Source organism: Astatotilapia calliptera, chromosome 6, assembly GCF_964374335.1.
Source record: "Astatotilapia calliptera chromosome 6, fAstCal68.1, whole genome shotgun sequence".
NCBI classification, from domain to species: Eukaryota; Metazoa; Chordata; class Actinopteri; order Cichliformes; family Cichlidae; genus Astatotilapia; species Astatotilapia calliptera.
This window is the reverse complement of record NC_137427.1, coordinates 14,682,922-14,696,603: the sequence shown is the minus strand read 5'-3', so window position 1 is coordinate 14,696,603 and position 13,682 is coordinate 14,682,922. Positions and strand designations below refer to the sequence as shown.

General features: G+C 37.8%; 1 protein-coding gene and 2 long non-coding RNA genes across 3 annotated transcripts; 1 reads left to right on the top strand and 2 right to left on the bottom strand.

The window, feature by feature from the left end:
- Positions 1–2,601: 2,601 nt before the first annotated feature.
- On the bottom strand, positions 2,602–5,616 carry LOC145429219 (uncharacterized). Its single transcript, XM_080302423.1, has 4 exons — positions 4,728–5,616; positions 4,406–4,510; positions 4,190–4,279; positions 2,602–2,709 (listed from the first exon to the last, which is right to left on the bottom strand). Exons 1-4 carry the CDS (start codon positions 4,900–4,902, stop codon positions 2,678–2,680), a joined length of 402 nt encoding a protein of 133 aa, XP_080158549.1. The 5' UTR covers positions 4,903–5,616; the 3' UTR covers positions 2,602–2,677.
- A 1,233-nt stretch (positions 5,617–6,849) lies between these two features.
- LOC145429218 (uncharacterized) lies at positions 6,850–8,231 on the bottom strand. Its single transcript, XR_013909442.1, has 2 exons — positions 8,087–8,231; positions 6,850–7,120 (listed from the first exon to the last, which is right to left on the bottom strand). It is a non-coding gene; the product is annotated as an uncharacterized LOC145429218 (long non-coding RNA).
- Positions 8,232–10,063: 1,832 nt separating this feature from the next.
- On the top strand, positions 10,064–11,560 carry LOC145429404 (uncharacterized). Its single transcript, XR_013909637.1, has 3 exons — positions 10,064–10,696; positions 11,158–11,287; positions 11,419–11,560. It is a non-coding gene; the product is annotated as an uncharacterized LOC145429404 (long non-coding RNA).
- The last annotated feature ends 2,122 nt before the right edge of the window (positions 11,561–13,682 follow it).

The window sequence follows — 13,682 nt, the reverse complement described above, 5'->3', positions numbered from 1 at the left end:
GTGGCGACCCCTAAAGGGAGAAGCCGTAAGAAGAAGAAGAAGAAGAAGAAGAAGAAGAAGAAAGTGTGTACATGCCCAGAAACTGCAGATAAAAATTATTAACAAATTGAAAATGAAATTCTCCACACATCTTTTATTTCCACTTCATCTGTTTACTTGTGCCTGTTTCACTGAATATCCCCAAAACTACTTAACAGATTTCAGTGCCATTTTGTCAACAACAATGACAATACTTTTACAATTTTCTTTGTTAAAAATACCGATGTTTACCAAATGTATGGCAATTTAAAAGAAACATAACTCAGTAGAAACCTTGCCCACTTTACATTTTGTACACTTCATTGTACTCACTAAAATATCCCTGGGTTATCATGTGGAAATAACCAAATGCTGAGTTTCTTTGGTCATTGTGATACAGAATACTTGACATTACATTCTTAATCATTAAGCTATAGTTTTCCTCCAGATCTTCCTTTAATTGAACATGGCCAGTAGTGTGTAAATGTTAAAGTGGAATAAATTTCATAACTACCTGACAAAAAAACCATTATAACATTATCAATTTGATGGTTCATATCTTGAGCAGCGTGGCATGCCAGATGCATAACCTCATTTTTTGTTCTTTCCAGCAATATCCAGAGTAACAGCAAGTAAACATTTATTTGACAAATAATATTGCTAATTCACACAGTTCATTCACAATTAATCAGAGATATAAACATTATATGAAAAATGTTTATAAGCCACCGGTTAATGTACCTGCAGAAACAGAAAAATAAAAATAAAATTATAACCCAGATATTTTTACCACAGGCAGTCGTATTTTTGACAACGATGAGTTGTTTATACGTCTTGCTTATTATAAATCTTTTTTTTACCTTGCAAATTTTGTATTTCTTGTACAATTACACAAGAACACTATCACTAAAATGACACGTGTGAATGATTAACATCTTCTTCATGTATATCATTACATCCTATTTTTTCTTTAAATGACACAACCTATGATAGCATATAAAAATATGACATTTTGATCTGATATTTGAAGCTGACACTGCACACAAGCTGATTTATACTTGATTATTTTTCAAAAGTTATCTTTGAATCAGTGTTAATATAATTGTACAACTATGTAAAATGCCATGTCATGTTAAAAATCAGTAATTCTGTCCAAATGTGTTTGAATGAGCATTTTTATATATACGTAGGCTACTGTTGTGTGGTCAGCAGTGCTGTTGCATCCATCCAGTAGCGGTTTTTGATACGGGCGACACGGGCGGTTGCCCGGGGCAGCATCGTGGTGGGGGCGGCATCACGGGCATCGGCAAAAAAAATAAAAATAAAAAAAATGCTCGTACTCATGCTGCCCCGACATCAGCCAGCGCATATTGGGAATGGCATAGGCACCGATCGGTTTTCTATCGCCCATTTCCTGTCCTGGGAGTAAGGGCGCCTGCTGCTTGCTGCACAGGGAGGAGAGGGCGGGGCGGCGGGGGATTCACTGGCTGGCTGAAGCAGCATCTAATAACCAACTCGCAAAATAAAAACAAAACAACAAACACGAATACACCAGACATCATGATGCAGACTTATAATTTGCACCGATGTTTTTTCGAAATTCTATACGCGAAAAGTGAGCGCGAGAGCCCTCGGTACTGCTGAAGTCAAAGTAAACTTTATTGTCATCTCCGCTACATACAGTCCAGTATATAGAGAGACGAGACGACGAGGCTCCAGTTACAGCAGTGCAAGTAAACAAACAATAAATATAAGAAAAGTAAGAAAATAAATATACACTTTAGGACCAGGGGTAAAGGGATCAATAACAATTTAAAATTTATAATTTACAGTTTGATGATTTAATGTCTCACACACAACCCGTGGAAAGGGGTTCATAATGTTGTAAATCCAAGCCCATTATGTATTCATGATTTGAATCCTGAGTTGTGTGAAATCCCAGAAATACACCTTAGACAAAGTGAATCTGTGAACTAAGGTGTAGGTGTGTTAGATTATGTTGTGGTGATCCTTGAGTTGGGGGATTTGTGTTCATACTGGAGTGCAAAATTAAAACCAATGTAAGATGGACAAGAAAAGTTCAAAGCCATCAGGTGCTCAGTTTAGAAAAAAGAGAAAAGAAGAGGAGGAGAAACGAACAAAAGATACAGGTAAGCAGATGTGTCATTGGATAATGGCAGGTCATCCTGAAACAATCAGAATCAGAATCAGAATACTTTATTAATCCCTAAGGAAATAATGTGGATTACAGTTGCTCCAAGAAGAAATAGTAAAAATAATAACAGTAACAGACTAAACTCCAAACAATACATTATGTTACAGATTTTAATATTAATTAGTCATTGTCAATTGTTGATTTGTCCTGTTCTCATTGTATGACGAATTATGATGGCTGTTTGGTAGCCATTTGCATACAATGCATACTCTCTCTCTTGATATGTGTGTGTGTGTGTGTGTGTGTGTGTGTTTCTCTGGTGATATTCAGTATGGTTCAACAGTTTTATGTTAATGTATAATCCTTAATATGTTTTATGTGTGTGTGTGTGTGTGTGGGGGGGGGGGGGGGGGGGGGGGGAGAGAGAGAGAGGGTGTGTTCGCCCGGGGCACCAAACAGGCTAGGACCACCACTGCATCCATCCATTCTCAGGTCCTTCTTTGATCACGGCCATTTACACTGAGCCTTGGAATTTTCTACAGAGGGAGAGAGAAAAACATGAGTAAGGAAGTAGTTTCACAGTAAACACTCTGCTTTAAAAGTGTGTTTAATGGATGCTTTGGCTACCCAGTTTATTAAAATCTAAAATTTCAATCGATTACATTTTTAAAAACAAAAATATATTACATTATAACATTACGTTGCAATATAGTTTAAGTAAGCCAATTTTTGAAGTTCACATTTGAGCAAATTTGCCTTTTCAGCATGAATGATTAACTTGGTTAACCTTAAAGTGCCATGGCTTTGACAGCAAGACCAGAAGGAAACTTTACATTACTCAATTACTTTACTGAAGTACACTTTAACCAACAATATTTTGAATTTAAATATTGTACTCCAAGCAATATATTTTAAAGGTTTTGTTTCCATATATTATAATATATTATGTCTTATTGTTATAGATAAAACTGCCCAGCCAAATTAATTAAAGTAAGTTATGTAAATAAATAAATATCTAAGACATTAATGTAATACATGCATTCCTTAATAAATATTTATTGTTTGCTAATATAATGTCTGTTTTAAATTAACTACAAGTTTAAAATTATTATGTCTAAAATTATTGATTAGAATATTATTTATTTATTTATTTAACTTGCATAAAGATAAAAAAAACAAGATAATTAGATGATGACCTCAAGCCTAATATGCTTTATCCTAATTTTGGAAAACTCATTAAAGCATTAATTTTCACTATAACTTAAACACTTATCTAACAAAACAATTTTCAGGTCTCTTACAACACCACTTAGACACAGACTTGAACCTGACAGTTTTCTACAGTGTGTCAATCCTGGCTTCCTGTGAGCACTATCTTCATTTATTTATTTATTCTTTTTTTTCTCTGCTTTCTTGGTCCCCCCTGTGCCACTCTTGGGAAATATCTCTACTTTTATATAAACATGTGAACAAAGAGAACTTGTTTGCTTGACTCATTGTCTCACTTATAAACACAGAAGTGAGTGTGCTGAAAAGGTTAATGTGGAACCTGAAATCGCCTGTGTAACAACACAACAAGGAACACTTTGCCTTATTTCCTAATTTCTGCGTAGATTAATGGCATCAGACATTCATACCAAATTTTTTTTAAACCTTCTGTCTTCTTTTTTTTTCCTTTTCAAATTTACATGTGCTATAGTTTACAGATTGTTATGTGAACTGTTTTTGTGGCTGTAAAAGCTAAAATATTTGTTTTAATAATACAGATTAAATCATAAATTAAGTAATGCATTTTTTTTTAAATGGAGCTCCTTGTGGGTAAATAAATTCTAGTAAATGTGTTTGGCACAACATTATATTCAGATCATCATCATCATCATTGCAAAAGCTGTCAGACTAAAAATATATATAAAATGTCTGTTTAGGGGATGATCCATTCTCAGATCCTGTTAACAGAAAAAAATCTTTCCAAATTGCTCATTGAAAGACAAATCGCAGAGGTAACAGTCTACTTACTACAGAAGTCCCGGCAGAAGCATTCTCTTTCATTTCTGAGATTTGCCAGTAACTGCAACAGCTTCTCACAGTTGTTTTTGTTGTTATTCACTGTTGTGAAAGTAAACAAATATGTAAATATTTATAATAAAAAAAGCAGTACATATGTTCTATGATATAATTTGAAATTCTGTTATAATTTGTAAATTACATTTGGAAAACAAAACAGAAACTCACTTTGGACACCAATACAGATGATCCCAACCAGGAGGAGAAGACACAACAAACCCAGAAACATTGAACAACTTCTGAAATGATTTCTCTTTCTGGTTTTCTCAGTGACTAAAGGTGTTTAACAAGAAAAATATAAAAGAAATAGACGAATAATTATAGATTCATAAAAGAAGCCTAAATTATAGTGCAGTACATCTAAACACATTTTTAGAGGTAACATTATTGCATTTGCTCTAGCAAATCAGCCAATAAATTAAATATGAAAATCTGGTAAATAGAATAGAAATGTGTGTGTTATTGTTATTCATACTTCTAATGAGCATACCTGTGTGCTGAACTCCTGTCGGTCCAGGGGTGTTTGGTGACGTACTCTCCACCCAGGGGTTATCATACACTCTCAGGCTTTCTGCACTTACATAGATGTCGACTATACTTTCCTTCTTCTTGTCAGAGGGAAAGTCTTTGATGCTGCCCGGGTTAGCGTACAATCCTTCCGACATTATTTTGTCAGGCTATGTTACATTAAACACACACCTGTTGCAGTTTTTTCTACTGTACTCTAAGTATTCAGAGTATTTTTGAAAAACTTGATATAACAGCAGTTGTGTCTGATTTTTCAAAAAAGAGGTAGGACACAAAACAAAAAGAGGAAGATCATAAAAATGGGAAGTCATAGATAATTACCATTTGGACACCCACTCATTCTTTTTAGAAACTGATCGGTGCTAAACTTTGCCATTTGATTTGTGGTTAAAATAATGTAGATAGAAGTAGATATTGTGTTCACAGTTCCTGACCGAGGCATTGTTTAAACAGAGAAGAGAAACAAGAAGTAGGCAAGGCTGAAACAAAGGAAGGGACTCTATAGCAGTGGGCACGATGACTTCTTCAATGTCAAATATACATATAAAACATATGAAAAATATAAAAAAAAAATGTCAATGAAATGGTAGACTTTTAAGTCTGGTCACGAATATCAACTTGCAGAAATTGTTTACTGACATCATGGTAAATGATAAATGGCCTGTATTTGTATAGTGCTTTACTAGTCCCTAAGGACCCCAAAGCACTTTACACATCCAGTCATCCACCCATTCACACACACATTCACACACTGGTGGTGACAAGCTACATTGTAGCCACAGCCACCCTGGGGCGCACTGACATCATATATCATGCAGCATTCTTCTACAGAAATGTCCTCCAGCTGCATGATGTCAGAAAACAATGGACAACAATGTGGACTAAATCCTAAAATATCAGTGGAAAACATTATAAAATGCTACGTCTGGGATTTTTAGTTATTAGTCAATAATTGCCTTTAAAACCTTTTTTTTTAAATGTTTTTCTGAAATAAGTCTTAAAAGTCTATACTTAAAAAAAGTCTTTTTATAGCACCTTTATGTGAGGGGACTGTTTTCAAAGAACATGTATAAACTGTATGTGTGTGTATTGTCTTTGATTCCCACATAAAAATTTGGTTTCTCTTTTAATGTAATGTATGATTCAGTTACTCCTCCAACATTAAGGCTGCCCCAGACAGCAAACAAACTTCAAAACTTTTAGAACACATGGCTCGCTTTTGGTAAATTCTCTGATTGGCTCAAAAATCACGAGGCGAACCTTTGCCTGAGTTTCTGCAGTCATGCTTTGATCTGACTGCAGCTTTAGGACAAATTTGAGCCAAACATTCATTATTATGTGTGTCTGCACATCTGTTTTCCACAAGTCTTTCTACTTACAGAGCCTAATTAGAGTTTCCTTTCCCTACTGCTTTTTCTCACACTCTTTCTGATAACTTGTTCTTCCCAGTCTAACACTTAATTTTCATCTGACTTCACGATTAATGAGGCAGCATAATGAATTCACAGCAGTGACAATAAAAAAGCGCCATGGCTGTTTCCAGCTGAAAAAATCATCTCTTTAAACTTCTTAAAATATGCTCTGTGCAAAACATTGTGGGGGAAAAAAACACATTCTACTGATAATGACTTACAGACTCAATTTACTTAAGAAATTAGACTGTAAAGTTTTTATATGATGTAGCATTTTTTGTATTAATGGTATAGATCACCACTGCTGCTGAGGAACAGAAAATGGGAACATAAAGCATAAAATTGTTGCATTCAAAAACATTTTCACATACAATAATAAAAATGGTTAACTAATGCCTATCAGTTGAATAAACTGAACCTCTTCTAAATGCTACTATAGTAATATAGGATTCAGTAACAGATATAACTAATTATTCAGTTATTTTAATTAGCATCTTTAGCCTGTGATAGCTCATAAAATTAACAAGAATTGATAAAAAAAAAAAGATTTATCAGTTGGTTTGTTTATTTATTCATTTGTTGTCACTTATTGTATCACACAGCTATTTATACATGAAGAATGCAGACTGCAAACCCAAATGCTCAAAGTCATTAAATACATTACACCACAAGTAATTTGAACTTAATTTTAATAAAACACTCCTACAAACTCAATTTCTGAACTGCATATCAATAGTCTGATCCTTTGTTTCTCCAGACTGGATGCTGAAATATCAGTGAGCAGGACACCAAGCACCAGCTTATTTAGTTTTCAATCTCACATATGAAATTTCTTTGAAGATTGCATTGCAAATCATTCCAGTTTGAGTTTGGCTTTCCTTCACTAAGTTCAGCACAGTCTTCGTGTGATTCCCAATTATCCGGCTGTGTGTCTCTCCAGTATCTACAGATTAACAAACAGTTCAGTCAAAATTAAATTCACTTGATGTCAAGTAATAAACTTTCAGATATAAGTTATGATGGCACAAATGATTGTTTTATCGACAGAAAATGACGTTTAAAAACCCAGAAAGGTTTATTTCAATTGGAAATCAGATCTTAGATTCTTATTATTGCTCAGTTTCTTTTCTGAACTTGCAACAGACCAGTTTTGTTCAGCATACAGCTGCTTTGGAGTGTGTTCACACCCCTTCAGCTTTTAAACACATACAATGACAACCCCTCTCGCTCAGTTGTTGGCATTTGCTCTTCCTCAGATCTCTGCTCTGTGTGCTGACAGACATCTTTGGACCAGTTCTTAGTGTGTCGCTTGCACTCTCAACATCTCTGCTCCGTGCACGCTCAACTCTCTCTGTACACCGTTGTAAATGTGCCACAAAACCAACCAATCACAGACTTGGATGCAAAAATTCTCTTGGCTGTTTTGGTTTCCAATCAGCTCGCTAGCTACTGCATTCCGGAAACACTGTCCAAAGTGTAGCTAAATCCATGTTTTGGTCAGTATGTTTAATTATTTTATTTTAAAATATATATATATTTTTAAGACCGTTGTTGGTTTTAATCTAGTTTAAACCAAACCAGTCCATTGGATTTAGCTACATTCTGGACCGTGTTTCCAACTGAACGAGAGGGGCTGTCCTTGTGTGTGTATATGGATAATCGCAAACACTGAAATACATTTCTTGCATGCAGCAATTAATTTTGTTTGCTCAAATGAAACTTTTCTTCGCTAAAAATTATTTTCTCCTCAAAATGCAACATTTGTAATTTCAAAGTTTTTTTTAAAGTGCGCTGAGAATATAGGCACAAAAATGATGCCATACTTTTGTACTAGACTGCGTCTATGACTGATATGTGCAGATAGAAGCAGAAGGCCATTAATATCATGAGGAACTGCACCTACACCTACCTACACGCCATGTCTGCCGTGGTACAATGGGACTTCTGCTTCTGAACCTCTGTGCACAGCATCTGCAAATCGGGGCTGTACGAAGTCACTTCATCTTTGCGCAAGACTGTAAGCTGTCATCTGTATGGAAGCCCGTTTTCCGCCACTAAAAAAAAAAAAAAAAAGATCCATAACTCGAAATTTTGAGTTATTTTCCTGAAATTTCGAGAAACCTGGAACTTTTGATCATTAAATGTCACCCCTTCTGTCTTCCTTGGGAATTCACCATAGTCATAGCCTGCACAGTCTACATTCTGCTTCACACAGACTTGGACACTGCCTTATGCGAGCTACACAAGGCTCTCAAACACTTCACCAGGATGTTGCACTCATTGTCATGGGAGATTGTAACAAAGTCAATCTCAGACGCACATTTTACAACCTTTACCAATACATCACCTGCCCTTCTCAGGGGCAGTAGTACACTGGACCACTGTTCTACTCCGTTTAAGTACTGTTACAGATCACAACCCCTGGCGGCATCTGGGAGTCAGGCCATTCTGCCATTTTCGTTATGCCTGTTTAAGAACAAAGGCTTAAGCAGGAAGTACCAGTCACAAGGGAGATCGCACACAGGACGGACCAATCCATAGCCACGCTGCGTGTTTGATGATGAGCTTTATGACTGGGACATGTTCCGGCAAAATTATGATGACATAGACATGTTTAAGGAAGCGGTTGTGGGATTAATTGGGAAGCTAGGGGTTGATACAGTAGAAAAAAACTATCATCTGAACATTTCCAAATTAGAGGCCATGGGGGGATAAAAACATCTGTGAGTTTCTGAGGCTGCACACTGCCACCTACAAAGCAGAGCTCGCCTCTTTTAATATGGATCAATACAAGGCTACATCATACATTGTGCACAGTGTGGTAAAAAAGGACAAGCCGAACTATGGGGGAAAAAAACAGTCTGACTCTAGGAGCCTATGGCAGGGACTGCGCACAATAACGGACTATAAACAACAAGCCTCTACAATGATGAATGCCGACACTTCACTGGTCCACCAGTGAAGACAAGGCGCTAATCCTCACAAGGCACACCGTGACGAAAGCTTTCAGTAAAGTGAACACCAGGAAGGCAACAGACTCAAGGCAACAGACTCAATGAGCAGCTAACACCGGTGTTCACAATCTCAGTGTGGCTCAAGCAGTGGTTCCCAGGTGCTTCAAACAGTCGGTGATTGTTCCTGTTCTAAAGAAATAACAGCTTGCTTGTCTCAGTGATTACCGCCCAGTAGCACTGACTTCATTTGTTATGAAGTGTTATGAGAGATTGGTCAAAGACTTCATCACTTCTTCACTTTCTGCCACCATTGATTCACTACAGTTTGCATAGTAGACCAATTGCTCCATGGACAATGCCATATCACACCTACTACACACAACCCTGTGCCATTTGGACTCTGGCAGGGGAAACTATGTTAAGATGCTATTCGTGGTCTACAGTTCTGCATTCAACACAATAATCTCCTCAAATCTTTTTACCAAGTTGAAGGGTCTAGATCTCAGCTCATCACTATGTCAGTGTATCCCCAACTTTCTCACAGACAGACCCAGCAGTGAGGCTGGGAAAACATGTCACTCCCTTTATCTCACTTAGCAATACCTCCATTGTCAAGTTAGCTGACACTGTGGTGGACCTGATTTTTGATAACATCGAGAAGGCCTATGTGGAGGAGATCAGGAACCTGGAGAACTGGTGCCAGAAGAATAACCTTCTCCTAAACATCAGCAAAACTAAGAAGCTGATTGTAGACTTCAGCACAAAGCAGGTGAGAAATTATGAGCCACTTTACATCAGTGACGTGTGTTGTGGAAGTTTTCCATTAAATAAAGCCTGCAGACGAGCAGTGAGCGGTAGCTAACATTCTTTAATCAAAACACACAAAGAACAGACAACCAAGCTTGTGGAGAGTGTTCATCTTTAATCTTCCCCACAATCTAAGCTCTCACATGCAAATGGCAACAACAATAATACAGAGGAAAGACCTTCTCCAGAGTGTCAAAGTACTTTGCATGGCAAAGTGAAACAGCATTAGGTGGTCATTTCCAGTCACGGTCATGGCTCCTGGTGTCTGTGCCATCTACAGAGTCATAATTCCAACGCTGATCTCCCTCTGCGCTGTCACCTTTGGAGCTTGGCACGCTCTCTTCATCCCTCGATTTCTGTTCCAACGCGGCTGTAGATTAGGAGCAGAGCAAGTCGTACACTCCTGTAGTCTTCCTCAACGTCAATGTAGAAACTTTTTCACTTTATTTTAAGATTTTGCTGTTCAAAATCTCCTCATGACAATCTTTCGGAAGCCCAGTGCCCACTTCTGCATAGCATTCCGTGTGTCACTTGTAAATAAAGCTCACTTGCAGTAAATCAGTGCCGGCACTTGCGTCCATCTCTCACCACTTCACATGACTGCTGCCGCAACTGTGACAAAAGGTTTGTCCACTACTTTTGATTTCTACCTGCAGGTGCTGAATTTGTAAAGCAGAGTTCTTGCAGAGCTGCTGTAATTCATCTGGGCCTGCTGTGTCTTTTCCTCCTGATGGGACTCATAACCCTGGTTTTGCTTTGTAAGTACAACAGAAATATAATTAGCATGCCAAAATCCTCACAGGCGATGCATGTATTTTATGATGATGTGTCCAACACAGTCACCCAAGGCAAATCTCAGTGGGAAATGGAGGCAGTGATGCTACACAAGCTTTACGACAACGTGACCAGCGAGAGTGACAGTTGCTGACTTGAGCAAATTCTCAAAAACTTATTCAAGACAAATTATGCATTCCCTCTGAGACCACAAAATGTGAAAATGCTTGACATAATACTTTTTAACATATACAGCTTTTAAATACATACAATGATATTTTTGTAAAACTGGATACGTTGTGTGCAGTGCCTTTTGTTTCTGTTTTACATGAAGTTTTTTGAATTTGTACCACTGATTGCTTCTTCAAAGCAATATTTTGAAAGGCTCATGATTGGGATTATATGGATCACAGTAAGACAAGATTAATCTCATTTTCTTAAACAGACTATAAACAAAACTGGGTGGCCTCTAATGGCAGTTTGTTCCAAGTTTCTTCGGAGCCGAAATCCTGGGAGGAAAGCCGACAAAACTGTAGTCAAAAAAGTGCAGACCTGATGATTATCAACAGGAACAGGTTTGTGTGTGTGTTCAAACATAATACAGATGTGTGTAGAACAAAGAATTAAACACTGAATGAAAACAACTGATACACTGATACATCACTTTAAGTTCTCTATGGTTACATTTTGTTTCTCTCTTTCTAAGAAAGAACTTTGTGAACAAGTTCAAGAAGAATTTGTGGGTTGGACTGACTGACTCAGAGAGAGAGGGGACATGGAAATGGGTGGATGGGACTCAAACGTGCACAAGGTTGAAATAAAAATAAAATCTGTCTCTTGTCCATAAAGTATTTTTGTGTTATTGTGTACTTTAACAAAATTAATTGGGTTAATAGGTTACTGAAAACAAAAGACTGACTGAATTGTTGAGCTTAATTCTTATAATTTTATCTGTATTACAGCTTGTGATGTAGCATAACTTAAGCAGCAAGGAAGGTGATAAGTAAATAGCATTAGCAGACGATTGAAGTTCTTTTAAGTAATGATGTGACGTTCTGTATCGAGGCTTCGAAGCTTGTGTCGAGTAATGGAGGGGGCGTTTCCGCGATGCGCGTATCGAGGCTTGCTTCATTTATGGGAGGAGCTGAAAATGATGACTTCCGAAGCCTCGCTGCCCGGCTGTACCACATGACTGGTTCATGACGTGGTTCGAACTTTACCGCGAGATATGACAGCGATATAAACCCCTCAGACTTCATTCAAAATGTAGGTGTTTGATGGAGAGTTGCGGTTAGTGAGAGTTTGGAGGTTTATGAGAGTGAGGAGAGAAAGTCAGGAGAGAATGGAGCCAGCTAAGAAGAGGAGGATGTCCTCCCCTGTGTGGGAACATTTTGATCTTATTCCTCCCAACAAGGTATGTAAATTTCTACAGAAGATGTATTTTCATAATACTGATGGTGCGATACAATTTATGTTAAGCTGTCTTTACTTTTGTACAAGGTGAAGTGTTTGCTATGTGCCAGGGAGCTGGGATATAACAACAACACCTCATCCATGCTTAGGCACTACAGAGCTTTGCATGAGAAAAGAAAACAATACTATACAAAATGAAAAACCCTCCATTTGGTTACACCCAGCGATGCAATCATTGACCTCATGACCCTGTATAAACAGGAAGTAGTGGGCGGCCCTCCCCATACACCTGTCTCCCATATAGGACCTGAATACACTGAGTATAACCAAAGCAACATAAAGAAACATAATTTACCAGACATGTGCCTGTAAACAGAAGAAAATTCAGATGATCTGATGGTATAGTGTTTGCTTTAAAACACATGCATGGATGCATAGCTGGACTGGCCATCGGGCCCGGTGGGCCGCTGGCGATTTTTTGTTTTTATGGGCCGATGGATTTTTTTTTTTTTTTTTAGGAAGGGTATATATAATGAAAGGTGTTGGATTGGCCAATTGGTCATGATCGACTCTGGGCTGGACCAATTACAGCCGAGGAGGCCGAATGCACCCGCCCCCTTGTTTAGCAATCACGTGATTTTCGCGCATTGCATGCTGGGAACTCGTGGCAAAACAATCCAAGTACCGCATCAAATGCAAGCATTTGCAGCACCGCAAAACGTTCATTCTCCGGTTCCAATACCTTATTGTTTTTTCTTTGCCGCACAAAAAAGGAATGTACAAAACGAAGGAGAACAATGCCGGTCCGTACAAATACAGACTCGACGAAAAGACAAAGAAAAGATACGAGGAAAAAATCAAAGGTGTGAAAGGGTCAGACCCTTACGAGCACACAGAGGGACAAAAGACGTTAGCGTGCTGCCCAACTTTCACCACGCTCAGATTTATAATTACACGGTTCTTGGAGTGAGTGCATACACTCATGAAGTTTAGTAACTTCAGGTCACTGCAACAAGCCCAGGTACAGTTTACCGACGGATGGGTACAGGACCTTGAAACGCACCGTGTAGAACGAAAGACCATCGTACGTATCATAAGTTTACCAGTCTCACAAATTGTCGTCATAAATACACATTCGTTAACCGTTTATTAATAGGACCTTTGAGCTCAACGGTAATTAATTAGTAGTGGAAATAATTTCTGGTTCATTACAGAAATGTAGCAGTGACAATAATACTGTATGCTGTAATCGTACTGGACAATTAGTGATACAAAACAACTGTTTTATCCTGTGAATAAAAGTATATGTTTTTGTCAATGTACCATGGTAATAACAGAAGTGAAACGCAATATTGTGTCAGGACAATTTACTATTTATGCACAATAAACAAAGGAGCATAGCGCAACAATTTCTGTTCAGCGCCAGACTTGCTTGTAACCTATACCACCAATTATGTTAAGAAAAATGACGTATTAACGACTAAAAACTCTGACCTTTGTGGGAATGCTTGGAGCAGACTAACATGTGAGCTGGAGTGTTCTGAGACGTTATATTTG

What these genes read in the sequence shown, in the direction of transcription:
- LOC145429219 (XM_080302423.1), bottom strand. Translation starts at nt 4,902, where the DNA reads ATGTCGGAAGGATTGTACGCTAACCCGGGCAGCATCAAAGACTTTCCC. An exon ending in GACAGGAGTTCAGCACACAG is followed by an intron (nt 4,511 to 4,727) that starts GTATGCTCATTA and finishes AAACACCTTTAG; the next exon opens with TCACTGAGAAAACCAGAAAG. An exon ending in CTTCTGCCGGGACTTCTGTA is followed by an intron (nt 2,710 to 4,189) that starts GTAAGTAGACTG and finishes CTCCCTCTGTAG; the next exon opens with AAAATTCCAAGGCTCAGTGT.